The sequence below is a fragment of the Plectropomus leopardus genome, chromosome 24 (genome assembly GCF_026936395.1).
Source record: "Plectropomus leopardus strain MGB_pleo_1.0 chromosome 24, ASM2693639v1, whole genome shotgun sequence".
Lineage (NCBI taxonomy): Eukaryota > Metazoa > Chordata > Actinopteri > Perciformes > Serranidae > Plectropomus > Plectropomus leopardus.
Genome location: NC_142199.1, coordinates 16,316,274 through 16,343,557, shown reverse-complemented (window position 1 = coordinate 16,343,557; position 27,284 = coordinate 16,316,274). Strand labels below are relative to the sequence as shown.

Genomic DNA, 27,284 nt, shown 5'->3' with positions numbered 1-27,284 from the left:
TGCCCCAAATGAGTCGTAAGTTAACTGAAACTGTGGGAGGGGCAGTGAAATCTGTTGCTCTTTAGTTCCTGCTCACAGAGTCATAAATTCAACGAGGCGGTTAGCCCAGGAATGTCTTCAAAGAAGTTTCAGTTTAAAAACAACAACCCCCTCCCCCAAAACACCTTGGGGGAGGGGGTTTGAAATGTTTAATGTCATGTTTAAAACTGAAAGAAATTAATCAAATCTGTGATAATAATAACAATTGTAAAAGAAGGTCCGGCTGCATACATGTACTCCTAAAGAAAAGAAACAATAGAAACAAAAAAGAACCACGAACAGTTGAAAGTTGAGCGTGAGTTTCGCCGTGACATAATGACATGCATATTGTATTTTATTATATTCCGCTGCCTGAATCTTTTGCCGTCCGTCCCGGCCGATGTGTCGATCTTGTCGACCGACAGGGCAAGAGCGGAGCACGTAAACAGCACGGTCGCCGCCGTCAGCACCGAAAGGAGCGTCAATGCTACCTGCTCAGATCAAGAGTCCGGGCTCACGTTTTACCTCAGTATTTATTCAGGTAAGCCCTCCATACCTTTATCGCCACACATGTTTTGTTTGACCGTATTGCTTTTAATGCGCACGATGCTATAAAACCTATAAAAAGATGCAGCGTGCTCCAACGCGGCCGACTGTTTCCGCTTTCAGGTCTGACAGCAGCTGCCGTTGTCTTTGGCTACTCCAGGAGTTTAGTGATCTTTCACGGGCTGGTGCGATCGGCTCAGGCTCTGCACAACAGCATGTTCAGTGCCGTGATCCGAACGCCCGTTCGCTTCTTTGACGTCAACCCCATCGGTAAGTCCCGCTCAGAATTTACTCGTGTTTAAACTCGGGATCACTTAATCCCAGGCAATCTGCTCCGTAACCTTTTTTTCCGAGTTTGTTTTTTCCCGCTTCGTAGGAAGAATTCTGAACAGGTTTTCCAAAGACATCAGCCAAATGGACTCCATGTTACCCATCACCTTCGTGGACTTTTATCAGGTAAGAAATAACTGAATGAACCATTTCATCAAAACTACTGCGCATCCACGAAATTGTTTGTTTTGTTTGTTCAGTATTCCTCACGGAGCGATGCGTGTCGCGTTTCAGCTGTTTTTACAGAACGTCGGCGTGGTTGCGGTGGCGGCCTCGGTCATCCCTCTCATCCTCGTTCCTGTCGTCCCTCTGCTTTTAGTCTTCCTGTACTTGAGGCACTTTTACCTCCGCACATCACGAGATGTCAAACGCCTAGAATCGATAAGTACGTTCACGGATTCTCGCTGTAATTGTACCAGGTGCAGAATTTTCACCCAGACTTTGTCGTGTTTCTCGCAGCTCGGAGTCCGGTGTTCTCCCACCTGTCTTCGTCTCTTCAGGGCCTGTGGACGATCCGAGCCCTCGGCGCGGAGGACAGGTTAAAGAAGGCCTTTGATGCACATCAGGACCTGCATTCAGGTTTTTATTGACTTGATATTAGTGTTTATAGTCATGTTTTCACGTCACTTGTAAAATACATACCTTGCTAAAAGCGATCTTGTGTCTCCCCTGTGTCAGAGGCGTGGTTTTTGTTCCTGATGACCTCCCGCTGGTTTGCACTTCACCTCGACAGCATTTGCTCCATATTTGTCACCTTCACAACATTTGGCTGCATCCTGCTCAGAGACGGTGAGGAACTGCACGCACACACACGTACTGACGATCAGTCGTCAAACCAAGCTTATCGCTACAGCAATTGTTTGGATGCTGCTTTCAGCGTCTGTAATGTGACCGTAATGTGTAAATAAATAGTTAACCGCACCTTGGATTACTTGTCAAACAAGAACGAAAACATATTAACATGAATCCTTAACTCTTGTAATAATAAAGAGCACATTGTCATATTGACTTTTAACTAGCCTACGTACTTTAACGGGTTTTTTCCGCAGCGTAGAAAAGTGTCCCTTGTTTTCTGCGCGTCTGTGTCTGTCAGGGCTCAAGGCTGGAGAGGTGGGCCTGGTGCTGACCTACGCCGTGACACTCGTGGGAAACTTCCAGTGGACGGTGAGGCAAAGTGCCGAGGTGGAGAACATGGTGAGAGCTGAGCGAGCAACAGAAAATCTTAAACAGTTGAGTCAGCAGGCTGCGGGTGCGAGGACGGGAGGACGCGTCATTCGCTGATTGGAAAGAGCCTCTTGTCTCTTCAGATGACGTCAGTGGAGAGAGTGGTGGAGTACACGGAGCTGGAGAGCGAAGCGCCGTGGAAAACTCACAATCGTCCTCCTCCCAACTGGCCCAGCAAAGGCCTGGTGACCTTTGACCGGGTGAACTTCTCCTACAGCAGCGACGGACCGCCAGTCCTCAGAAACATCAGCGCCACCTTCCAGCCCAACGAGAAGGTGAGACGTCTCGGATTGCCGATAGCCGCAGTCTGCTTTTTCACGCACTTTGATCACTCGGTCTGTCTTCTGTCCCGCGCGTCAGGTCGGCGTCGTAGGCAGAACAGGTGCCGGGAAAAGCTCTCTGGTCTCCGCTCTTTTCCGCCTGGCCGAGCCGCAGGGGAAGATCTACATCGACGGCGTGTCGACGTCCGAGATCGGCCTCCACGACCTGCGCCAGAAGATGTCCATCATCCCTCAGGTAGACATCGGCCGACCCGATTTAAAGATGTACGAAAATGCGATGCGTTGTATATGTGAGGATTTCCCACTTTGGAACGAAAGGCAGTTTGTCCTGAGGCCGTGCCGAATTAAATTACGAATCTAATCTCGTGTTTTTTCTTTCTGACCTGTCCTCCCTCCGGTCCCCAGGACCCGGTGCTGTTTACCGACACAGTGAGGAAGAACTTGGACCCTTTCAATCAGCACACCGACGGAGACCTGTGGAGGGCTCTAGAGGAGGTTGGCGTCCAATCAGCACACTCTAAGCGACTTTATAGCTCGCGCTGTCCGGCGCGTCGGTCAAACGCTCGCTCTGCGTTCCCTGCAGGTGCAGCTCAAGTCTGCGGTGGAGGAGCTGCCCGGGAGGTTGGAGACAGTTCTGGCCGAGTCGGGCTCCAACTTCAGCGTGGGCCAGAGGCAGCTGGTGTGTCTGGCCAGAGCCGTCCTGAGGAAGAACCGCATCCTCGTCATCGACGAGGCCACGGCCAACGTGGACCCCAGGTACCGCCGACAGTCACCGTCGTGCAGACACATGTAGTTGTTTGTTTATCTGCTTGTGAACCGCATCCATCCAAAGCATTAAAGCATGTTCCGTGTCTTCGCAGGACAGATGAACTGATCCAGAAAACCATACGGGACAAGTTCAGAGAGTGCACCGTGCTGACCATCGCTCATCGTCTCAACACCGTCATAGACAGCGACAGGATACTGGTGAGTCCTTCATGCTGCCATCACAGTGCCGTGATGAGCGTAGTAGGGCCCAACCTCTTTTCGACTGTAACAGAAACGAAGGACCGCTTTACAAAAAAACAAAAACCTTACAGATTTCATTCTGCATTTCTGTCCACGTGAGACAGGTGTCCTTGTAAAAGTAATCTCTGATCTCTGTGGGACCGTCCTGGTGAAATCAAAGTTATAATAAGTAGTTGCTATGTAGCTTCTAAGCTATGTCTTAGTTGCTATGCATGTAGTGTCTAAGTGTCTTTGTTGCTATGTAGTTTGTAAGCGTCCAATTTTTGCACTGGGTCTGTGATACACTGTGAGTAAACGTACTACCCTTTAAGGCCATTATGGACAAAAATGTCCACTTCCAAAACCATTCATAAAAATACTATCTAGAAAAAAGTAATTGGCCAAATTTGTCAGAGTGAGTCTTTTAAATCAAAAATATCAAATAGTTAACCAACAAAAAAAATTTGGAAAAGCATTTTTGATATAGTTTTTTTTTTTATGAAAGGCTTTAGAAGTGGACATTATTGTCCTTAAGCAAAGGCATTTGTTTAAAGTGCTCCCAGATGTTTAAAAATAGCTAAAACCATATAATCTAAGTCTCTCCTAAGTCTCTGTAAGTCCCTCTTAGTGTACACTTTATAATTTACCTTATTCCAAAAATCGCTCAAAAAGCCATAGCGTAGTATGTCGAAAAATTTGAAATTAAGACAGCTCCAAAACATGTCTGTGAGCAACATATTATAACTTGTAGACACGCGTCATAGCCAAAAAAAGGCCAACATCATAATTTAGCATGTCGAAAAAATGGCCAAAAACATCATAATTAAGCAAGTTGAAAAAAAAACACGGAATAACTTCTCAAGACGTGTCATAGCAAATTATTATTTTATTATTTTCCCTCGAGGCCAAGGGGGGACTAGCGGCAAGGCGGCGCCCCTCCAGCAGATGGCGCCAAAGGCGACCGCACAAAAAGCCGGCCCTGTATCATAGTGTAGTAGTCACAATCAAGCTTTTCTTTTGTCAAGCGGCTTAGTTTATATGTCATAACTGTGTGATAATAATAGTATAGTACGTCGGAAAAAGACGTGCTATTACTGCTCCTACAAATGGCTGAAAACGACATAACTTGTAGAGACGCGTCATAATATACAACGTCGAATTTTTTTTTTTTTTTTTTGTGAAGTCCCACCACCAAATGTGAAATCACTGAGGTGCCGACGCTTCAACATCGCTTAAAACACTGGTGGCGCAGCGGCGTAGTGACACGGCCGTAAGATCACCGCGGTGATCAAGAGATTGCCGGTTCGAGGCCCCGTTCCTGCAATCAAAATCGAGTTTTTCTTTTGTCAAGTTCCGCCACCAAAAGAAAATGTCGATCACACAGACAGAGTTTTGGAAAGCCTGCTGGCTCGGTGGCTTACTTACATGGCCGTACATTGTATATTATGAAGCGTCTCTACAAGCTATGTCGTTTTCAGCCATTTGTAGGAGCAGTAATAGGGCAATAGTATAGTACGTCTTTTTTCAACGTACTATACTATTATTATCACACAGTTTTATGACATATAAAATAAGCCACTTGACAAAAGAAAATCTTTATTCTGACTACTACACTATGATACAGGGCCGGCTTTTTGTGCGGTCGCCTAGGGCGCCATCTGCTGGAGGGGCGCCGCCATGCCGCCAGTCCTCCTTGGCCTCGAGGGAAAATAATAATAATAATTTGCTATGACACGTGACAAATTATGATGTTGTTGGCCACCAACATCGGATTTTTTTTTTTTTTTGTTAAGTCCCACCACTAAATGTGAAATTAGTCACGTCGAAGCTTCAGTATCGCTCAAAACACTGGTGGCGCAGCGGCGTAGTGACGCGGCTGTGGAGCGTTTATCGCGGGGAACCAGAGATCGCTGGTTCGAGACCCCATTGTTACAACTACTCGCTGATGTAATTTCAATGGTTTTCTTGGGGCATAGCATTTCGCTTAAATTGTAATGAAACCGATATCTTACAGACAAACGTGACGGACATGTCATAACAATGTCAACGACGTCGTTTTATATGAGTTTATTTTTTTTTTAAGTCCCTTTGCCACATGCAAATTTAAATATCGATTTTCGCTTCGTGGGAAGCGCGGAAGAGGCTGGTGGCGTAGTGGCTTGGTGACTGTCTTCGGTGTCCGACGAGAACCGCAGGTAAGCGGTTCAAACCCCTTGCGGTGCCAGACTTGGATGCATCCCTGAGTCCGTGGGTGGAAGGGAGTGGAGGGGGCCGTGTCCCCTCCCGGGCTCCGGGGAGTTTCTTTACAAGGCGTTATGCTAAACGATGATGAAATCTTTCACATAAAAGTTACGTCGGGGGAGGAGCTATGTCAAACGTGACGCGGAAGTGTCAAGTGTAAGGGGGAGGTGTTAAGACGGACGTTGTAGGAGGGGTCAAGTCACATGTAGTGGAAGTGACGTCAGGAGGAAGTGACGTGTGGTGAGACTGTTAGCGGGAAGAGTAAAGACAAAAGAGACACAGACACAGAGACAGTGTCCGAGAGAGCGTCGAGGTGAAGACAACTGAAGACCAGAGAGCGACGAAGACTACGTTTCTTCGACTTTGTTTTCCTCCGTGAACACCGAGGCGAATCGTGAGTTTTGCCTCCATGTCTGCCTGCCGCGGCCATGACGTGTGTGTCAACCGACCGATCTCCTGCCGTGAGGAGGCCTTTTCCACCTATCTGAAGCGAAGGAGGAGATGAAGGAGAAGATGAAGGAGAAGATTGCTAAACGGTGAGTGAGTAACCACATTTTCTACCTCTGAAGTTTTCGGACTTTGTGCTCGTGTTGTTTAATACGGAGGACGAGGGGAGAGAAATGACGATAGTTAAAAGTTTACTAAGTGATACAGATTTAAAAGTAAGTAAAGTTAATGTTTTTATTCAAAATTTAAAAGTTGGCGGGAAATGTCGGGAGTATACGTAGCGATTGTTGATTGGTCGGCGGAAGTCACGAGGTGGGTGGAGCGGGGCGGAAGTGTGTAGGAAGTGTCATGGAGATTAGCAGAGCGGCGTTAGCTTTGTTTGGCTACTTTTCGTGTCAAAAAAACTCGAAGAAAGTGAGATTTTGTTTTTTGATGCTACAACACGTTTATAGTGCTTAAAGTGAAGTTTGAGCCCGTGTTTGTGTTTGTGTTTGCTTCAGCGACGGCGACGCTGAACGGAGCCGGACTGAGAGGACCAGAGTTGAGGACGAGACTGTTTCTGCTAAACGGTGAGCGTGCACTCCTCTGCTCGTGATGAAGGACTTTGTGCTCGTGTTGTTTATTTCGGAGGACGAGGGGAGAGAAATGACGATAGTTAAAAGTTTACTAAGTGATACAGATTTAAAAGTAAGTAAAGTTAATGTTTTTATTCAAAATTTAAAAGTTGGCGGGAAATGTCGGGAGTATACGTAGCGATTGTTGATTGGTCGGCGGAAGTCACGAGGTGGGTGGAGCGGGGCGGAAGTGTGTAGGAAGTGTCATGGAGATTAGCAGAGCAGCGTTAGCTTTGTTTGGCTACTTTTCGTGTCAAAAACTCAAAGAAAGCGAGATTTGTTGCTTCAAGTTTGGTGATTGTTGGTGTTTGTGTTTGCTTCAGTGACGGTTTTACGGAGCCGGACTGAGAGGACCACAGTTTCCCTTCCTCCGCACGGCGGACGTCTCCTGCCGTGAGGACAAGACTGTCTCCTGCCGTGAGGACAAGACTGTCTCCTGCCGTGAGGACAAGACTGTCAAACCGTGAGTGTGTTTCCACGTTTTTCCGCTCGCGAGGAGAGACTTTGTGCTTGTGTTGTTTAAAAGCGATAGTATTTTTTGTAATGTAATGCGCTGTGTGTAAATCTGTAAGTGTGTTGAATTTCTGCTTCTGTTTATTGCTTTAAATAAAAATCAAGTTGTAATTACAAAAACTGGCATTTAATGGGTTAACATTTTGAACATTTTTTTTAATGTATGGTGAGAACTGCATAATAATATTAGAATTGCTAATATTTAAGTTTATTTAATATATTTCTGTTAAAGTTAAATGTCACGTTTATTGTTGATCACTTTAATCTAAAAATATATTTATAATTAGAATTGTGTATATACTTTTATATAAATGAAAAATATACTTATAATACAATTATATATAGAAAAAATATTTTTAAAATTAGAATTATATATGTAAATATGTTTACTATTAGAATTGCTAATATTAAAGTTTATGTAATATATTTCTGTTAAAGTTAATTATTTTTATATATAAGAATATGTTTATAATATTAGAATTGCGAAACTTAAAAAAATATATTATCACTTACTGACTTTAATTAGAAGTTAAATAATAGTTAAATAGTATATAATTCAAAGTGTATTTAACATATTTCTGTTAAAGTTAAACATTAAATGTCTCGTTTATTGTTGATCACTTTCTTAATATAAAATATATTCTAAAATATATGTATTCTTGATCACTTACTGACTTTAATTAGAAGTTAAGTAATATATAATTCAAAGTTTATGTAACATATTTCTGTTAAATGTCACGTTTATTGTTGATCACTTTCTTAATCTAAAAATATAATTAAATTAGAATTGTATATATACTTTTATATAAATAACAAATGTACTTATAATACAATTATATATAGAAATAATATATTTAATAGTAGAATTATATATAAAAATATGTTTATAATGTTATAATGTAATATATTTCTGTTAGATGTTCTTGATCACTTACTGACTTTAATTTAGAAGTTAAATAATATGTAATTCAAAGTTTATTTTAACATATTTCTGTTAAATGTCACGTTTATTTATTAATCTAAAACTATATTTATAATATTAGAAAAATGTGTTTATAATATTAGAATTGTGAAATTTATACTTAACTTAAAATATATAAATATTATCACTTACTGACTTTAATTAGAAGTTAAATAATAGTTAAATAGTATATAATTCAAAGTTTATGTAACATATTTCTGTTAAAGTTAAACATTAAATGTCTAGCTTTATTGTTGATCACTTTCTTAATCTAAAAATATAATTAAATTAGAATTGTATATATACTTTTGTATAAATAACAAATGTACTTATAATACAATTATATATAGAAATAATATATTTAATAGTAGAATTATATATAAAAATATGTTTATAATGTTATAATGTAATATATTTCTGTTAGATGTTCTTGATCACTTACTGACTTTAATTAGAAGTTAAGTAATATATAATTCAAAGTTTATGTAACATATTTCTGTTAAATGTCACGTTTATTGTTGATCACTTTCTTAATCTAAAAATATAATTAAATTAGAATTGTATATATACTTTTATATAAATAACAAATGTACTTATAATACAATTATATATAGAAATAATATATTTAATAGTAGAATTATATATAAAAATATGTTTATAATGTTATAATGTAATATATTTCTGTTAGATGTTCTTGATCACTTACTGACTTTAATTTAGAAGTTAAATAATATGTAATTCAAAGTTTATGTAACATATTTCTGTTAAATGTCACGTTTATTTATTAATCTAAAAACTATATTTATAATATTAGAAAATGTGTTTATAATATTAGAATTGTGAAACTTATACTTAACTTAAAATATATATATATATTATCACTTACTGACTTTAATTAGAAGTTAAATAATAGTTAAATAGTATATAATTCAAAGTGTATTTAACACATTTCTGTTAAAGTTAAACATTAAATGTCTCGTTTATTGTTGATCACTTTCTTAATATAAAATATATTCTAAAATATATGTCTATTCTTGATCACTTACTGACTTTAATTAGAAGTTAAGTAATATATAATTCAAAGTTTATGTAACATATTTCTGTTAAATGTCACGTTTATTGTTGATCACTTTCTTAATCTAAAAATATAATTAAATTAGAATTGTATATATACTTTTATATAAATAACAAATATACTTATAATACAATTATATATAGAAATAATATATTTAATAGTAGAATTATATATAAAAATATGTTTATAATGTTATAATGTAATATATTTCTGTTAGATGTTCTTGATCACTTACTGACTTTAATTTAGAAGTTAAATAATATGTAATTCAAAGTTTATTTTAACATATTTCTGTTAAATGTCACGTTTATTTATTAATCTAAAACTATATTTATAATATTAGAAAAATGTGTTTTTAATATTAAAATTGTGAAACTTATACTAAACTTAAAATATATATATATTATCACTTACTGACTTTAATTAGAAGTTAAATAATATATAATTCAAAGTTTATTTAATATATTTCCTTTAAACGTTAAGTGTCACGTTTATTGTTGATCACTTTCTTAATCTAAAATGTATTTATAATATTAGAATTTTATATACTTTATATAAAAAAAATGTGCTTATAAAACAATTATATATAGAAAAATATTTTTAATATTAGAATTATATATAAATATGTTTAATATTGGAATTGTGAAACTTAAAAATATACATTTGTTATGTTGCTGCTAAACTGTGAGTGTGCAAGTGAAGCTGTGCTAAGTTATTGTGTCTTGCTTGATTTGTTTTAAGCTTTTACACTTTAAACAACACTCGGTTGGCAAATAAATTACATTTCAAAAGTAAAGTAATTAGCTTACATTACTTAACTTTTGATATGTAATTTATTATAAACTGAGTGTTGTTTAAAGTTTTCAGGTTCAAGATTGTTTCTGCTAAACTGTGAGTGTGCAAGTGAAGCTGTGCAAAGATATTGTGTCTTGCTTGATTTGTTTTAAGCTTTTACACTTTAAACAACACTCAGTTGGCAAATAAATTACATTTCAAAAGTAAAGTAATTAGCTTAAATTACTTAACTTTTGAAATGTAATTTATTTGCCAACTGAGTGTTGTTTAAAGTTTAAAAGCAAGAGACAATATGTTAGCACATCTTCACTTGCACACTCACAGTTTAGCAGAAAGGATCTTCGACCAGAAAACTTTAAACAATACTCGGTTGGCAAATAAATTACATTTCAAAAGTTAAGTAATTAGCTTACATTACTTTACTTTTGAAATGTAATTTATTTGCCAACTGAGTGTTGTTTAAAAGCAAGAGACAATATGTTAGCACATCTTCACTTGCACACTCACAGTTTAGCAGAAAGGATCTTCGACCAGAAAACTTTAAATATTGGTTAATAAATTACATTTCAAAAGTTAAGTAATTAGCTTACATTACTTTACTTTTGAAATGTAATTTATTTGCCAACTGAGTGTTGTTTAAAGTTTTCAGGTTCAAGATCGTTTCTGCTAAACTGTGAGTGTGCAAGTGAAGCTGTGCTAAGTTATTGTGTCTTGCTTGATTTGTTTTAAGCTTTTACACTTTAAACAACACTCAGTTGGCAAATAATTACATTTCAAAAGTAAAGTAATTTAAGCTTAAATTACTTAACTTTTGAAATGTAATTTATTTGCCAACTGAGTGTTGTTTAAAGTTTAAAAGCAAGACACAATATGTTAGCACATCTTCACTTGCACACTCACAGTTTAGCAGAAAGGATCTTCGACCAGAAAACTTTAAACAATACTCGGTTGGCAAATAAATTACATTTCAAAAGTTAAGTAATTAGCTTACATTACTTAACTTTTGATATGTAATTTATTTGCCAACCGAGTGTTGTTTAAAGTTTTCAGGTTCAAGATTGTTTCTGCTAAACTGTGAGTGTGCAAGTGAAGATGTGCTAACATATTGTCTCTTGCTTTTAAACAACACTCAGTTGGCAAATAAATTACATTTCAAAAGTAAAGTAATTAGCTTAAATTACTTAACTTTTGAAATGTAATTTATTTGCCAACTGAGTGTTGTTTAAAAGCAAGAGACAATATGTTAGCACATCTTCACTTGCACACTGTGGTCAATATAGATGACTAAACATATAGATAACTCTCTCTCTCTCTGTCATCCTTTAAGGTGCTGGACAATGGCATCATCCAGGAGTTGGACTGTCCCTTCACCCTGCTGCAAAACAAAGAGGGCATGTTCTACAAAGATGAGCCAGTTGCTGTATTTGTGCATTGCAATATTTCATTAAACTTTTATATGTTGAGCCTTTACAATGTCTGGGGTCTGTTATTTAATTGTTGTTGTTGTTTGTACTCGTTGTATTGTGTTACAATGAGTACAAAATATATATACATATTATACAAAATACTTATATACATATTATACAAAATACTTATATACATATTATACAAAATACTTATATACATATTATACAAAATACTTATATACATATTATACAAAATACTTATATACATATTATACAAAATACTTATATACATATTATACAAAATACTTATATACATATTATACAAAATACTTATATACATATTATACAAAATACTTATATACATATTATACAAAATACTTATATACATATTATACAAAAATACTTATATACATATTATACAAAAATACTTATATACATATTATACAAAATACTTATATACATATTATACAAAATACTTATATACATATTATACAAAATACTTATATACATATTATACAAAATACTTATATACATATTATACAAAATACTTATATACATATTATACAAAATACTTATATACATATTATACAAAATACTTATATACATATTATACAAAATACTTATATACATATTATACAAAAAACTTATATACATATTAGACAAAATACTTATATACAGATTATACCAAATTCTTATATACATATTATACAAAATACTTATATACATATTATACAAACTACTTATATACATATTATACAAAATACTTATATACATATTATACAAAATACTTATATACATATTATACAAAAATACTTATATACATATTATACAAAATACTTATATACATATTATACAAAATACTTTTATACATATTATACAAAATACTTTTATACATATTATACAAAATACTTATATACATATTATACAAAATACTTTTATACATATTATACAAAATACTTTTATACATATTATACAAAATACTTTTATACATATTATACAAAATACTTTTATACATATTATACAAAATACTTTTATACATATTATACAAAATACTTATATACATATTATACAAAATACTTATATACATATATTGATATAAAATTTATTAAAAATTTGTACTACCGCCACTGACTACACAAACAACTCCATACTACTGATAACTACATATACATACAAATAATAATTCATACATAATATATAATATACATAGAACACAATAATATATATATATATATATATATATATATACATATACAAAATACTTATATATAAATTAAAAATTTGCGCCGCCACCACCAACAACTGACTACACAAACAACTCCATACTACTGATAACTACATATACATACAAATAATAATTCATACATAATATATAATATACATACAACACAATAATATATATATATATATATATAAATTCTGTAACATTGTACAATTACAATACTACATACATTTCACATGAACATATATATACTTATAATACATCTATGAAAATTAAAATATACATGCACACCCCTACCCACGCAGTCGAACCCAATGTTTAAGACAGTTGGAAAAAACACTTGTGGTCTGGCAACGCTTCGCGGCGTTAGGACCACAAGTATTTTTTAGAAAACACATGTAGCCGCAGCATGCCAGGCTACATGTGTTTCCAAATAGAACTCAATATAGATGACTAAACATATTTTCTTACATACTTACATACATACATACATACATACATACATACATACATACTTACATACTTACATACATACATACATACATACATACACCCATACACCCAACATACATGAAAATTAAAATATAGATGCACACCCTCACCCTGGCAGTCGAAACCCAATGTTTAAGACAGTTGGAAAAACACTTGTGGTCACAACGCGCTTGCGCTGACCACAAGTATTTTTAAAAGGGAAAACACATGTAGCAACGCAGGCGCTAGGCTACATGTGTTTTCAAATACAACTCAATATAGATGACTAAACATGTTTTCTTACATACTTACATACTTACATACATACATACACCCAACATATATGAAAATTAAAATACAGATGGACACCCTCACCCTGGCAGTCGAACCCAATGTTTAAGACAGTTGGAAAAAACACTTGTGGTCACAACGCCGCTTCGCGGCGTTGTGACCACAAGTGTTTTTTAAAAGGGAAAACACACATGTAGCCATGGCAGCTAGGCTACATGTGTTTTCAAATAGAACTCAATATAGATGACTAAACATATTTTCTTACATACTTACATACATACATACATACATACATACATACATACATACATACTTACATACTTACATACATACATACATACATACAACCATACACCCAACATACATGAAAATTAAAATATAGATGCACACCCCACCCTGGCAGTCGAACCCAATGTTTAAGACAGTTGGAAAAAACACTTGTGGTCTGCAACGGCAGCGTTGTGACCACAAGTATTTAAAAGGGAAAACACATGTAGCCTGGCAGCATGGCGTTGTGGCTACATGTGTTTTCAAATACAACTCAATATAGATGACTAAACATGTTTTCTTACATACTTACATACTTACATACATACATACACCCAACATATATGAAAATTAAAATACAGATGGACACCCTCACCCTGGCAGTCAAACCCAATGTTTAAGACAGTTGGAAAAAACACTTGTGGTCTGGCATGGCCAGCGTTGTGACCACAAGTATTTTTTGAAAGGGAAAACACATGTAGCCACAACGCCGCTTCGCGGCGTTGTGGCTACATGTGTTTTCAAATACAACTCAATATAGATGACTAAACATATTTTCTTACATACTTACATACATACATACATACATACATACATACATACACATACACCCAACATACATGAAAATTAAAATATAGATGCACACCCTCACCCTGGCAGTCGAACCCAATGTTTAAGACAGTTGGAAAAAACACTTGTGGTCACAACGCCGCTTCGCGGCGTTGTGACCACAAGTATTTTTTGAAAGGGAAAACACATGTAGCCACTGGCCCGGCTTGGCTACATGTGTTTTCAAATACAACTCAATATAGATGACTAAACATATTTTCTTACATACTTACATACATACATACATACATACATACACCCAACATACATGAAAATTAAAATATAGATGCACACCCCCACCCTGGCAGTCGAACCCAATGCTTAAGACAGTTGGAAAAAACACTTGTGGTCACAACGCCGCTTCGCGGCGTTGTGACCACAAGTATTTTTTAAAAGGGAAAACACATGTAGCTCATGGGCGCCAGGCTACATGTGTTTTCAAATACAACTCAATATAGATGACTAAACATATTTTCTTACATACTTACATACATACATACATACATACATACATACATACACCCAACATACATGAAAATTAAAATATAGATGCACACCCCCACCCTGGCAGTCGAACCCAATGCTTAAGACAGTTGGAAAAAACACTTGTGGTCACAACGCCGCTTCGCGGCGTTGTGACCACAAGTATTTTTTAAAAGGGAAAACACATGTAGCCACAACGCCGCTTCGCGGCGTTGTGGCTACATGTGTTTTCAAATACAACTCAATATAGATGACTAAACATATTTTCTTACATACTTACATACATACATACACCCAACATACATGAAAATTAAAATATAGATGCACACCCCCACCCTGGCAGTCAAACCCAATGCTTAAGACAGTTGGAAAAAACATTAGGAGTACAACGCGCTTCATGCCAGACCACAAGTATTTTTTAAAAGGGAAAACACATGTAGCCACAACGCCGCTTCGCGGCGTTGTGGCTACATGTGTTTTCAAATACAACTCAATATAGATGACTAAACATATTTTCTTACATACTTACATACATACATACATACATACACATACACCCAACATATATGAAAATTAAAATATAGATGCACACCCCCACCCTGGCAGTCGAACCCAATGTTTAAGACAGTTGGAAAAAACACTTGTGGTCACAACGCCGCTTCGCGGCGTTGTGACCACAAGTATTTTTTAAAAGGGAAAACACATGTAGATAACTCTCTCTCTCTCTCTCTCTCTCTCTCTCTCTCTCTCTCTCTCTCTCTCTCTCTCTCTCTCTCTCTCTCTCTCTCTCTCTCTCTCTCTCTCTCTCTCTCTCTCTCTCTCTGCCTGTCTCTCTGCCTGTCTCTGTCATCCTTTAAGGTGCTGGACAATGGCATCATCCAGGAGTTGGACTGTCCCTTCACCCTGCTGCAAAACAAAGAGGGCATGTTCTACAAAATGGTGCAACAGATGAGCCAGGCTGAAGCAGCAGCCCTGCTGGAATTAGCCCAACAGGTAAGGGTCTTGTTATCATTCAAACAAATACAGTTCAACCTGTCTTAACTCAAACAATGACTTTTCACTTTCCAAGGCAACACACAAGTCTTGACAGCCTGGGTCAACTGCTGCACAACAAACATCAGTAAGATACTCAAAACTTTTAGCAAAAATTAAAATTACCACACTTTTCCTCCAAATTTGTTATTTGACAGTTTTTCTTTATTTTTTCTTTTTACAGGAATTTTGATTTTTCAGAAACTTTACATGAATGCAGAGGGAAGTAAGAGAAAATGAATGGTTCTCACTTAGAAATCAGATTGCATAGATGTGACACTTAGTGTCCTGAAAAGCCAACTGTGAAACTTACAGTTAACATGGTGCTACTCTTTCAATTGTCAGACTGTCACATGCATCTGTCTTTAATAAAACAATATTTGATTTTTAACTTTCTGAATTTTGTCCTCGTGTCTTGTTTAAACACTGAGGATTTGGTTCTCGTTAATCCTGGTCTGTGTGCGGTGCTACACAGATTTACATTATGACATTAATAAATAAGGCACTTACAGTTTTGTCAGGATCGAGAACCTGGTGATAAATATGAAGCACAGACAATAAATAGTGATACATTTCAACATTCTTTACAAAAATGACATCCAAGCTCTCCGCTTGGATGAAATGACAAAGTAATGTCCATGCATTTGGCTCAGCCACTCCAGGCCTCATAACATACCGTCTCTGCGGTGGTTTCGGCCTTTCCGTCAGGCCACTGTCCTGTCATCCGAGACTGGAGGGGCTTTCTTACGTCTTCTGAAGCTTCCCTGTGCTCACAGAGCCGTCTCAAAGATGACCAAGTTCCCGTCTGCCGATTCTGCGTGTCCATTTAATATGCTGGGCTGGCTTCTGCTGTCGTACGCCTGAGGAGGCATACACGGCAAAGTTAGTTAGGCCCAAAAACAAAACAGCATCTTAATATGTTTCTGCTCTGCTGTTAACACTTGCCCGTTTAGCTGCTTCCAGTAGAGCTGCTGCCTCTTGCTTTCCAGTCTGCTGCACCATTTTGTAAAAGATGCCATCTGGATCTTGAAGCAGGGTGTAAGGCTCGGCATAGGCGTTGATTTTCCCTGCATCTAGAACCTGGAGACAAAAGAAACAGAGACAAAGTACAATTTATCCAAAAAGTCAAGCGTGATGACAGAAAATTAAGCAAGGAAGGAAATCATAATGTCAACAAAGTGACAATATGGTGTTTCACATTTAAAATAAGTCACAACAGTACGTCCAATGTCCCTGACAAAAATCCCGAAATCAGAGAAATGTTGTTTGATAGTAAGTACAATTTGTCAGTTAGATAAGTATAGTATTCAAAAACAAATCACAAAAACCAAGTACGATAAAATGTCCAATTATATAAAATGTATTTGTCCAAATATATGGTAAAATGTCTTAACATTTGTCCAAACAATAATTACAAGTCACAATATCAAAGTCAAAGTATAACTTCAAAAAACAAACAGGCGTGTCACAAACAAATCTTAATACATCATTAAAAAAGTCGCAGAGAGGCTGACACTTTACTGATTTCCTGTGTGAACCCTCAAACTTCAATATGTTGTGTTATTTTCACTGCCGCTGGGCTGGTTTGTATCAATTTGGGGTTTAGATGATACTTTGTTGAGTGGATTTCACGTCATCCCTTCACTCAAATAATTTAAAATCTGTCACAATTTCTACATTCCTACATCCAATTCAATGACAAAGAACACATCTTTTAAAACCTGCTGAGTGTAAGACGCAACTCTCTGCACACAACTGTCTGTTTTTCGACAATCACAGATAGACGGACTCACCAGTATCCTGTCGCTGTCTATGATGGTGTTGAGACGATGAGCGATGGTCAGCACGGTGCACTCTCTGAACTTGTCCCGTATGGTTTTCTGGATGAGTTCATCTGTCCTGCAAAGACACGGAACATGCTTTAATGCTTTGGAGGGATGCAGTTCACAAGCAGATAAACAAACAACTACATGTGTCTGCACGACGGTGACTGTCGGCGGTACCTGGGGTCCACGTTGGCCGTGGCCTCGTCGATGACGAGGATGCGGTTCTTCCTCAGGACGGCTCTGGCCAGACACACCAGCTGCCTCTGGCCCACGCTGAAGTTGGAGCCCGACTCGGCCAGAACTGTCTCCAACCTCCCGGGCAGCTCCTCCACCGCAGACTTGAGCTGCACCTGCAGCGAGGGAGCGGCCGTTTTTAAAGACAATAGAGAGTACAAAATCAAGACGATTTAACTTTCAATGTTGTTCCAGACTTTTGAACGATCTCAAAACGAATCCGTGCACTAACCTCCTCCAGAGCTCTCCACAGGTCTTCATCAGAGTGCTGGTTGAAGGGGTCCAAGTTCTTCCTCATGGAGCCTGTAAACAGCACCGGGTCCTGGACAAACAAAAAAAACCCAAAAACTGTGAGTCATTTCATCAACTGACATCAATACAGTTGACATCAGTTTTGGATTTCATTCAGTTAGTGAAATTGTTAGAGGTCGGCCGATGTCTACCTGAGGGATGATGGACATCTTCTGGCGCAGGTCGTGGAGGCCGATCTCGGACGTCGACACGCCGTCGATGTAGATCTTCCCCTGCGGCTCGGCCAGGCGGAAAAGAGCGGAGACCAGAGAGCTTTTCCCGGCACCTGTTCTACCTACGACGCCGACCTGACACGCGGGACAGAAGACCAGGTTGAACACGGATGCGCGGGGTTAACGTGGCGAGAAACGGCCCGCGTGTGAACACAGATGCGCCTCACCTTCTCTTTGGGTCGGAACATGGCCTTCAGGTTGTGCAGCACCAGCGGTCCGTCGCTGCTGTAGGAGAAGCTGACCCTGTCGAAGGTCACCAGGCCTTTGCTGGGCCAATCGGGAGGAGGACGCTTCTGGGTTTCCCAGGGTGCTTCGCTCTCCAGCTCCGTGTACTCCACTACTCTCTCCACTGACGTCATCTGAAGACACAGACAAAGAAGTGGAACCCACATAAGAAGGACAGCTGTGGCTTTTATGACGTATGTAACTTACTAACATTTTTCAGAGCTCATCTCTTACCATGTTCTCCACCTCTGCGCTCTGCCTGACGCCCCACTGGAACATTCCCATCAGTGTGACAGAGTAGCTCAGAGCCAGACCCACAGAGCCAGCGTCCATCTCTAACACAGACGGGAAAGACACATTCCATGTTTTACTGCTGCGGGGGACACTTGATCTTTTTAACGTCCGGTGTCTAAACAAGATTTAAACTTGTCCTCACGGTTTCTGAGCAGCAGGCAGCCAAAGGTGACAACCGTCACAAATATGGAGCAGATGCCATCCAGACGCACGGCGAACCAGCGAGAGGTGGTCAGGAACAGGAACCAGGCCTCTGTTCAAAGGAAGGGACAGTGTTATTGATGCAGGAGCGGCACAGGAGCTTTCTCTGAAGCGACTCTGACGGAGCGGAGGCGAACCCGAGTGCAGGTCCTGATGGGCGTCAAAAACTTTCTGGAACCTCTCCTCTGCTCCGAAGGCTCGGATCGTCCACAGGCCCTGAAGAGACGACGACAGGTGGGAGAACACTGGACTCCGGGCTGCGGGGAGGATCAAAGAAATCCATTTCAACTCAAGCCCTACGCAGCTGCTCGTTTTTACTCATTTCACGTGTTTGGGGACACTCACTGGTGGACTCGAGGCGTTTGATGTCTCTGGAGGTCTGCAGGAAGTAGCGACGCAGGTAAAGGAAGACGAGGAGGAGGGGGAGTACGGGGATGAGGATCCAGGGGATCACGGACACGGCCACTGCGATCACAGAGAGGATCTGCAGGAACACCTGCTCGGAGAGGAAACACAAAATGCTGGTAATGCGAGTAACGAGTGACGCCAGTGACTCTGATGAGCTGCTGTTTCTTACTGTGTCATCTCTCCTCACCTGGATGAAGTCCACAAACGTCCACGGCATGTTAGAGTCCAGCTGGCCGATGTCCTTTGAAAATCTGTTTAAGACTCTTCCTGAGGTGAGACGGGAGAGAACGGAGAACATCGTACTATGGAAATAACATGAGCCTTTCAGTGAACATTTGCCAATACTTTAAACGATGAGACATCGTTGATGTACAAACATGACTAAAAAACATTCAGAGTCGCAGATCGACTGCTGCCTCGATGAGCAGTTTGTGTTATTGTGTGAGTTTGGAGTTTCACAGGGTTAGTTTTGGGTTTACAAAAGTCGCACAGTAACACAAACTAACTGATAAAAGAAGCACGGGCTTCCGTGTTTGCTTACCGATCGGGTTGATGTCGAAAAAGCGCACGTGTGTTCGGAGTATGGAGTTGAACATGCAGTTGTGCAGAGCCTGTGCAGACCTCACCAGCACGTGGAACAGAGCGATATTCCTGATGAAGCCAAAAACGATGGTGGCCGCAGTCAAACCTGTCGACGCAGAAGCAGAGCATCCTCCTTTACAGCACAGCGGGAAAACAAAGCGTGCGGTGCACGGTGCACGACAACAGGTGGGATTACCTCCGTAAACACCCAGGTAGAAATCGATGTTCAGCTCTGCCGTGACGTTCGCTCCGTTTTGGATGCCGGTGCCGTTGGTGTTGAGCTTCTCTTGCTCGTCAGCCCTGATCAGTCACGACATTACCGAGTTACACAAAAGCAAAGACAGTAAATCGTACAAAAGCAAAGACCTGTGAGGAATGTACGAATACAGACATGAATGTACAATTTCTGTTTCTTTTCATACTCACCAGTGAGCCAGCCACCAGTCTTGCATGATGTATGCTACCTACAAGACACAGAACACACAAGTCTTTACGTACCGGCTCAACCTGTTCCACATTTTTGCACCGTAGGAAGTGACATTCTCTTTTCTTGGAGTCTTCTTCACGTACCTGAGCCAGGACGTTGATCAGTATGACCACCAGCAGAACCGCGACGTGGGCTCCGGCTTTCAGGTATTTGACGTACAGGCTGGCTTTGATGGTTCCCTGAGCGCGGCTCTCCTCTGCCACCGTCTGCACCGGCTCTGCCTGCGTGGACAACGAGTACGATCGCAGGTTAAAGGATTACAAACCGCATTCAAAAATAACAAGACAAAAACATTTTAGGATGACTCGGGCCAATGGAATCTCACACACACACACACAAAACAAGATATATTTCAGGTAATAATCAATGACTTTCATGAAGGCACAAGTTGGTTTCGTCATTGTCACTGGGTGAATGAGTTCACACAGTGGTGATGTTGACAGTGGGTGTCTGGGTGTTTTTTTTCTATCCCTTTTAGTGTTGTGAGTAAGCTGTTATCATGGTCCTAAGGTGAGATCTGCTGTGTTCCAGGGCAGCTGCAGCTCACACTTTAAGTAAAAAGAATAAATATGCAATTTGGAAAGCAGGGTAAGGTCCAAACGCTCAGCAGCAATTACTGTTTGCTGCAAGAGAAGAGATGCGACAGAGAGCAACACACAATGAGCTGCAACTTCCTGTGTGTGAAACCACAGGGAAATCAATTTTTTGACTTTTACTTTTACTCTTACCTATGATGTATTTCACATACACAGTAATTCACAGTAACTGTGAATGATAAATGTTGAAGCCGGTGTGAAGTGATCAGCACTGCCCCCATCTGGGGAAATAAAGGCAGCATGTTCACTGTGTGCGTCAGACCGAGAGAGAAAAAGGATGCACTAACCGGTAAATTGTCTCCGTCTTTCACCGAATGCACGGAGGAGGTCTGCGAGAGCACCGAGTTCTGGGACAGAGTTCTGCTCCTGGCGAGGATGTCTTGAGGAGGCTGCTGTTGCTCCTCTTCTTCCTCCTTCTTCAGCAGGGAGGTGAAGTCCACCCCAGACCGCTGCAGCTCTGTGTATGTCCCCTTTGCCACCATGTGACCCTGACACATGAACACACACAGTTAGCATGCCAACACATGAACACTATCTCATGATGTACGCACACTTTGACACATTAACGGTTAACACGCTTCACTCAGCAGGCTGTCACGTTCAGTATGGTACAGAAGTTACCAAAAGTGTGGCAGTGAAGAGCAGTAGTTAGTTTCATATTAAATTCCACGTTTTTAATGATCAAACGTGGTTATTTGATAAACATTAACACGTTTCAATGTGTGCTCAACAACAAAACTGTTCACAAAAATCCACTGTGTTGCACAGTGAAACTAATGTGCACTGTTCAGACAACTTGCATGTGTTTACATCGAGTCAAAAGCTAATCCACACTGCCTGCTCAAGGCTGTTATGTGGCCTCGCTGTTCTGTATGTAACGTGTCCGATCAGGGAAAAAAGAGCCGGGGACAGAGGTAGCGACGGCCCCAACGTAAAGCCAGAAAGATGAGACTATGGCGGCACCGGTTTGACGTTTTGACGACAACTTTTATGTGCGCAACCCATCGCGGGACGTTTAAATAAGCAACTGTCGGCATGGTGAATTTACACGTGTGTAAAGGGAGGACTCGTGTTGGGAATGCAGGGTTTATGAGGGATGTGGTGTACGCATTGCTTAAAAACACCAACCTCTTTGAGGACAACGATCTGGTCGGCTGCCTTCAGGTACTGCAGCTGGTGGGTGACCAGGATACGAGGCTTGTTCTTCAGCAGGCCGCAGATGCACCTGACACGTGCACACACAGTGAACACGGTGCCACATTTTAGAGCTGAAGCATTTCATCAATGTTATCACAACAGGGCAGAAACTTGTGTTACAATCCGAAGCAAAAACAAATCAAAGCAACTTCATCTTATGTGTCTAAAAGTGCGCGTGCCAATTCCTTATCACAGTTGTTTCAAACTGTCTGTGGGAATGTTTGATCCAAGCGGAAGAGTGAAACAGGAAGAGTGGGGCCGACTTCAATTGTCCGCCTGACACGAGCAGCACCGCACCTCTTCCTGACTCCGCTCTCAAACTCTAAAGCTTTTCTTCATCTGTCTTGTGTCACTAGAGTTTCATTTTGTTGCAAAGCAACGTGGCCAAAATAACCTGCAACAACACCACGAACTAACAAAAGCACCGCACATATCCGTCACTCAGTGGAAAGGGTACAGCGGAGACTAGCAGAAGGGCAGAGACATTTCCAGGAAAGTTTGTCCTGTTGTGATGTGTCACTCGAGGCTTTCCGCTGCAGCTTTGAAGCTCTCTACCAGATCTAAACAAATCCACCGTGCGTAGGTCTAACAGTGTGTGAGAACTTAACGTGCTATTTGAAGAGCACTCCAATCCTGTAGCTGGAACTCACTGTTCGAAGAGATGTCTCCCGACCTCGGCATCCACGGCACTCAAAGGATCGTCCAGCAGGTAGATGTCTGCGTCCTGATACACAGCCCTGAAAAAACCCCGTTATTTTGTCAGACCAAAAATATAAAAAACAAAGTCAAGATCAAAATCAATCCGTGCAGCAGAACCAGAGAAATCGTCTTTTTCTCCCCCCACACATTCTTCTTTTTTGTCAAAACATTGTGCCTACGTTACCCACAATGCAACTCCATCACTGACAGTTTGGTCAGAGATTTGAGGGTAATGCTTGTTTGGTATTTTCATGTACCTGACTGCAGATTCAGGATCAGTTGTACGATATTCAAGTTGTACTTGAAGTAAGCTCCGATCTTCTTTTGTCTGTACTTTGACGGCTGTGGTTTTAATATCTCATTTATCGTGACAGTAAAACTTTAAAAGTTATCTTGAGGTCAACTCTGCACTCTCTTTTGAGGTGTAACAAAAACAAATGTGGACTGTCCTCTCACCTGGCCAGGTTGACACGAGCTTTCTGTCCCCCGCTGAGTGTGGCTCCTCTGTCCCCGATCAGAGTCAGGTCTCCATCTGGGAGCAACTCCATGTCCTACACGCACACACACGACAAAATAAATGTGCAACAGGAACGTGTGACGTTAACGAATGATATATCACCACTGACGCTGCAATGTCCTGACAAGGAATGTTTTAAAATGTGTTAAAGAAGGCGACATTTGTGTGGCTTTGAGTGACTTCCTGGACAATAACTCATTTCCCAAATTAACCAAATACTATAACTACTAATTAGCAATATGCAGAGATGCTCTGTCTGATCTGGACACGAGTCTCAGGAAGAGAGCCAGCTGAGGGTAGACCCTCCACAGATGTGCTTCTCACGTGTCTCGACATGTGCAGAGAAAGAATGCGTACACCACATCCCTCATAAACCCTGTTTTTTTTTTTAAAAAAATACAAGGAAGTTAGAATCTTGCTTTAAATCATCAGTTTTCTCAATGAGCTCAGTCTGATGCATCACGCAACAGAGGCAAGAGTCGTGTCAAAACACAAGTTGGGGAAACTTTTTTACTGGACGTTCTTCTCTTCAGCACATAGCAGAGAGAGCAGGTTACGAGTTCAAGTCTAAATTTAACCCATTTTCCACTTAATCTCTGAGTTTGACGGAGAAACTAAGTTGTATCTGATTACAAATGACACGAGCTGACAATCGCACAGATACTTGAGCGCATGTTAACGCACAGTGAGTCAGCGTATTGTTCTGACACAAACGCTGTCAGGAACATAACGTGATGGCAGATAAAAAGAGGGACTTGGCTTATGCTGCAGAGATAAGTCACACATTAAATGAGAGGAAGTGTCTGTGTGAGACAAGGAGCCAATCGAGATGCAGATAAGTGTCTGGTCTGCGTCAGAGCTGGGGCTTTATTGGGTTGTGTCCAGTTTTAATTGGACAGAGTCACAGGACTGTCGGGGCCCTCTCCTCTTGTCGGGTTAGAGATCCTGACAGTTCAGTGCGATCACAGTTCAACATCTGGTGTTACGAGCGGTCAAACACCTGAGAGAGCAGAGGGCGCCGCTAAGCATCTCGGATTGTTTACAATGATGTCATAAAACTCAGGTGTGAGTGATTCTCCAGCCACTGAACTAGCAATGCATGGATGAATGGAGCTTAAACTGACAATAAAACAGTCATTAAAAACATTTAAAAACTGAGTGACATTATGTGACTTCTCCTCTCGATAACATCCTGAGATGTGCGCTGACGGATGACAAAAACATCAGCAGCTTTATTTCTCTGCAGTGTATTTAGTTTTGTCAAAGACGTCATTTTTTCAGTTGGGTTTGTTTGTTTGTTTGTTTGTTTGTTTGTTTGTTTGTTCGCAGAACTACAGAAAAAAGGAATGGCCTGATTTTCACGTTAAGGGGTGAAGCGTTGTCTTTCGTCAACGTTGTTGTGCCGTTGTCGCTTTAGCGTTCGATGAGTCGGCTGTTGATCTAAACTGCGTTGTGTACCTGGTGTTTAACGACGTCGCGTAAAGCAATACTCAAAGCATGTCTCACCCTCTTCAGCGCGCAGGCTCGGATGACTCTCTCATACTTCTGGGGGTTGAGCTCCTTCCCAAACAGGATGTTACTGCGGATGGTGCCGGGGAACACCCAGGGCTGCTGGGCAGCGTAGGTCAGCTGACCTTTGACCTTCAGCACCCCCTTTTCATTCGGCAGCTCTCCCAGGATGGTGCTCAACAGTGACGACTGGATGGACGTGTGGACGCAAAAAAGGAAAACGTGAGCTACGTGAACTACCGGCAGCGGTGTAACTTATGACCGTTAACTTGCTCCAGTATTTACTAAAAGTCGCATTTCCTGCTGATTTCTCACCTTTCCAGCTCCCACTGGTCCGATTACAGCCAGCAGCTGATTTGACTTGAGAGTGAGGGAGAGGTTCTGCAGAGAAGGAGCATCCAGACTCTGCAGGGGGGTACAAAACACATTTCAACAGTATTACGTGAACACATTAACCCCGTGACACCTGTCCCCCGAGGACATCGGCTCCTAAAGGTTTACTTTCAAATGACCCGAATGTAAAACAATACTTTTTCTAAAAATTATATTTAACAACGTGACTGTTGTCTTCAGGTACAAAACAATGTCTTCGCGGCATCGCAAACATCCTTTTCAAACGGACATGATATCATCGTTGTTTGTAGCTGTTAAGTTAATGAATTTCTTCATGTCTGTTGAAACAAATTTCAGACTTTTGTACATAACATCTGCGTTTTTCATACGTGTTTTTTTAACGGTTCTCTGATAATGCAAACTTCTGGCAACCAGTTCCAGAGTTTAATCTTGAAAACACCACGCCCATCCTGTTACAACAGTGATGTCACGCCGCTAACCATTGGCCTGGCACGCATGCTACGATGTTTTCGGTTGTTTTTGCAGATCTGTGTACGCAAGGATTGTTCTCACAATAATATCAAAGCAGACTTTTTTTGAAAACGCAAAGGAAAGACTTCTCTGTTTTGGCCTTAGTTAGGAAACGAGACTTTGCACCCAGTTCCTTTTTCCGTGTTGCAGATGTAGCTGTTGGTTACGCCCAATGTTCTTTCCCGCTTCTTGGTCAAACAACTCTTCAAAGGCTTTTGACAAATGTGACAAATATTGACAAACACACCTGCATAACAATAACATGCTCGTGGCACCCACGGCAGCTCTCATAACGTGATCGACTGGCCGATAATAGCCGACTAACAATGCTTACGATCAGTTATTTCTCTGTGACCTCTGAGCTGCACCCGAGAGCATACATTTATCCACTCTAGAATCTGCAAAACGCTGCATTAACTTGTGTCTGCCACTGGGTTTTGATTTCTCCACGTGGGTCCTGATGATGCACTTATGATGACAAACTCAGAAATGGTCCAATCAGCGAGTTACCTAAACCAAGTCTTTGTGAACAAAACCAAAACTAACAGAGTGTTTGAGAAAGCCCGCTTCGACCTGCGTGACTTTCTGACGGCTCCTGTGACGCACTTTGCTGCCAATAAAACGAGTCAAAGGTTTGTCGTGACGCGTGCCGCAGAAACAAAGCGACTCGTGTCAACAAATGCTGCTGTCGCAGATTGTGAGGCCTCGCAAAGTCCTCAGAATCATAACTTTCAGAGAGGAAACATTTTAACTTCAAAGAATCTGACAATTGACAAGGAGAGTACAAAAGACCAGTCCAAATCCCTGTTGATTTATTTTTTAAAGCTAAAAAAAAAATCAAAGATTTCCCTTTTATTCATTAAGAATTTAATGCTTGGCTTAAATGTCAGGGTCAGGGCAGGACAGTGATTGCTAAAAGCTTGAAGCAAATTCCTGGCATCGCTTAATCTCGTGAATTTACTCGTAGCTTCTCAAAGTGTCTGACCTTGTCCCAGTAGCAGACCAGGTCCTGGATTTCCACGAAGGCGTCCTTCTTCTCATCCTGTGGCAGTGCAGATGTGCTTTTTGTGATCTCTTCCAGCATCAAGAATTCCTTGGCCATTAAAAAAAAACGGAATAGCGTCAGTGTCACGTTGTAAGGGTAATAAAGAAATCCATCGGCACGCGCACAGAAGAGATCGACATGTGTTTTAAGATGAGTCTTTCATTATCGAGTACATCGTTATGTAATGTTTCATAACTGGCAGCTTTAAAGCCGCATTCAAAGCTAACCATATCTTCATGAGGAAAAAGAAACAAAACGGGGAG

The 27,284-nt window shown here is 40.2% G+C and overlaps 2 protein-coding genes across 9 annotated transcripts in view; one reads left to right on the top strand and one right to left on the bottom strand.

Annotated features, from left to right (window-relative positions):
* Positions 1–16,209, top strand: part of LOC121962978 (ATP-binding cassette sub-family C member 4-like) — a 36,098-nt gene extending 19,889 nt beyond the window's left edge. The window contains exons 18-33 of one of the 5 annotated variants that reach the window (XR_015775948.1): positions 444–559; positions 688–834; positions 941–1,020; positions 1,129–1,279; positions 1,354–1,473; positions 1,573–1,683; positions 1,988–2,088; positions 2,202–2,393; positions 2,479–2,634; positions 2,805–2,894; positions 2,983–3,155; positions 3,260–3,365; positions 6,575–6,643; positions 7,012–7,071; positions 7,119–7,151; positions 11,360–11,505. Coding sequence is in view for 2 of the 5 variants with exons in the window: in XM_088074852.1 (XP_087930978.1) it covers positions 444–559; positions 688–834; positions 941–1,020; positions 1,129–1,279; positions 1,354–1,473; positions 1,573–1,683; positions 1,988–2,088; positions 2,202–2,393; positions 2,479–2,634; positions 2,805–2,894; positions 2,983–3,155; positions 3,260–3,365; positions 15,640–15,774; positions 15,851–15,868 (1,696 nt within the window). In the remaining 3 variants the exon portion in view is untranslated. Of the gene's footprint in view, positions 1–443; positions 560–687; positions 835–940; positions 1,021–1,128; positions 1,280–1,353; positions 1,474–1,572; positions 1,684–1,987; positions 2,089–2,201; positions 2,394–2,478; positions 2,635–2,804; positions 2,895–2,982; positions 3,156–3,259; positions 3,366–6,574; positions 6,644–7,011; positions 7,152–11,359; positions 11,506–15,639; positions 15,776–15,850; positions 15,902–15,997 lie in introns of those variants that run through there. The other 4 variants (XR_015775947.1, XR_015775946.1, XM_088074853.1 and 1 more) reach the window with 4 other exon arrangements.
* LOC121939349 (ATP-binding cassette sub-family C member 4-like) overlaps positions 15,957–27,284 on the bottom strand; it is a 35,626-nt gene continuing 24,298 nt past the window's right edge. For 2 of the 4 annotated variants that reach the window (XM_088074846.1, XM_088074844.1), the window contains 23 exons: positions 26,962–27,069; positions 25,428–25,517; positions 25,110–25,301; positions 23,543–23,637; positions 23,038–23,124; positions 22,319–22,415; positions 21,478–21,678; positions 20,678–20,815; positions 20,534–20,571; positions 20,304–20,407; positions 20,067–20,213; positions 19,713–19,792; positions 19,463–19,613; positions 19,255–19,374; positions 19,059–19,169; positions 18,857–18,957; positions 18,565–18,756; positions 18,317–18,472; positions 18,106–18,195; positions 17,817–17,989; positions 17,607–17,712; positions 16,759–16,893; positions 15,957–16,673 (listed from right to left, as the gene is read on the bottom strand). In XM_088074846.1, coding sequence (XP_087930972.1) covers positions 16,584–16,673; positions 16,759–16,893; positions 17,607–17,712; positions 17,817–17,989; positions 18,106–18,195; positions 18,317–18,472; positions 18,565–18,756; positions 18,857–18,957; positions 19,059–19,169; positions 19,255–19,374; positions 19,463–19,613; positions 19,713–19,792; positions 20,067–20,213; positions 20,304–20,407; positions 20,534–20,571; positions 20,678–20,815; positions 21,478–21,678; positions 22,319–22,415; positions 23,038–23,124; positions 23,543–23,637; positions 25,110–25,301; positions 25,428–25,517; positions 26,962–27,069 — 2,802 coding nt within the window. In that variant the 3' untranslated portion in view covers positions 15,957–16,583. Of the gene's footprint in view, positions 16,674–16,755; positions 16,894–17,606; positions 17,713–17,816; positions 17,990–18,103; positions 18,196–18,316; positions 18,473–18,564; positions 18,757–18,856; positions 18,958–19,058; positions 19,170–19,254; positions 19,375–19,462; positions 19,614–19,712; positions 19,793–20,066; positions 20,214–20,303; positions 20,408–20,533; positions 20,572–20,677; positions 20,816–21,477; positions 21,679–22,318; positions 22,416–23,037; positions 23,125–23,542; positions 23,638–25,109; positions 25,302–25,427; positions 25,518–26,961; positions 27,070–27,284 lie in introns of those variants that run through there. The other 2 variants (XM_088074847.1, XR_015775945.1) reach the window with 2 other exon arrangements.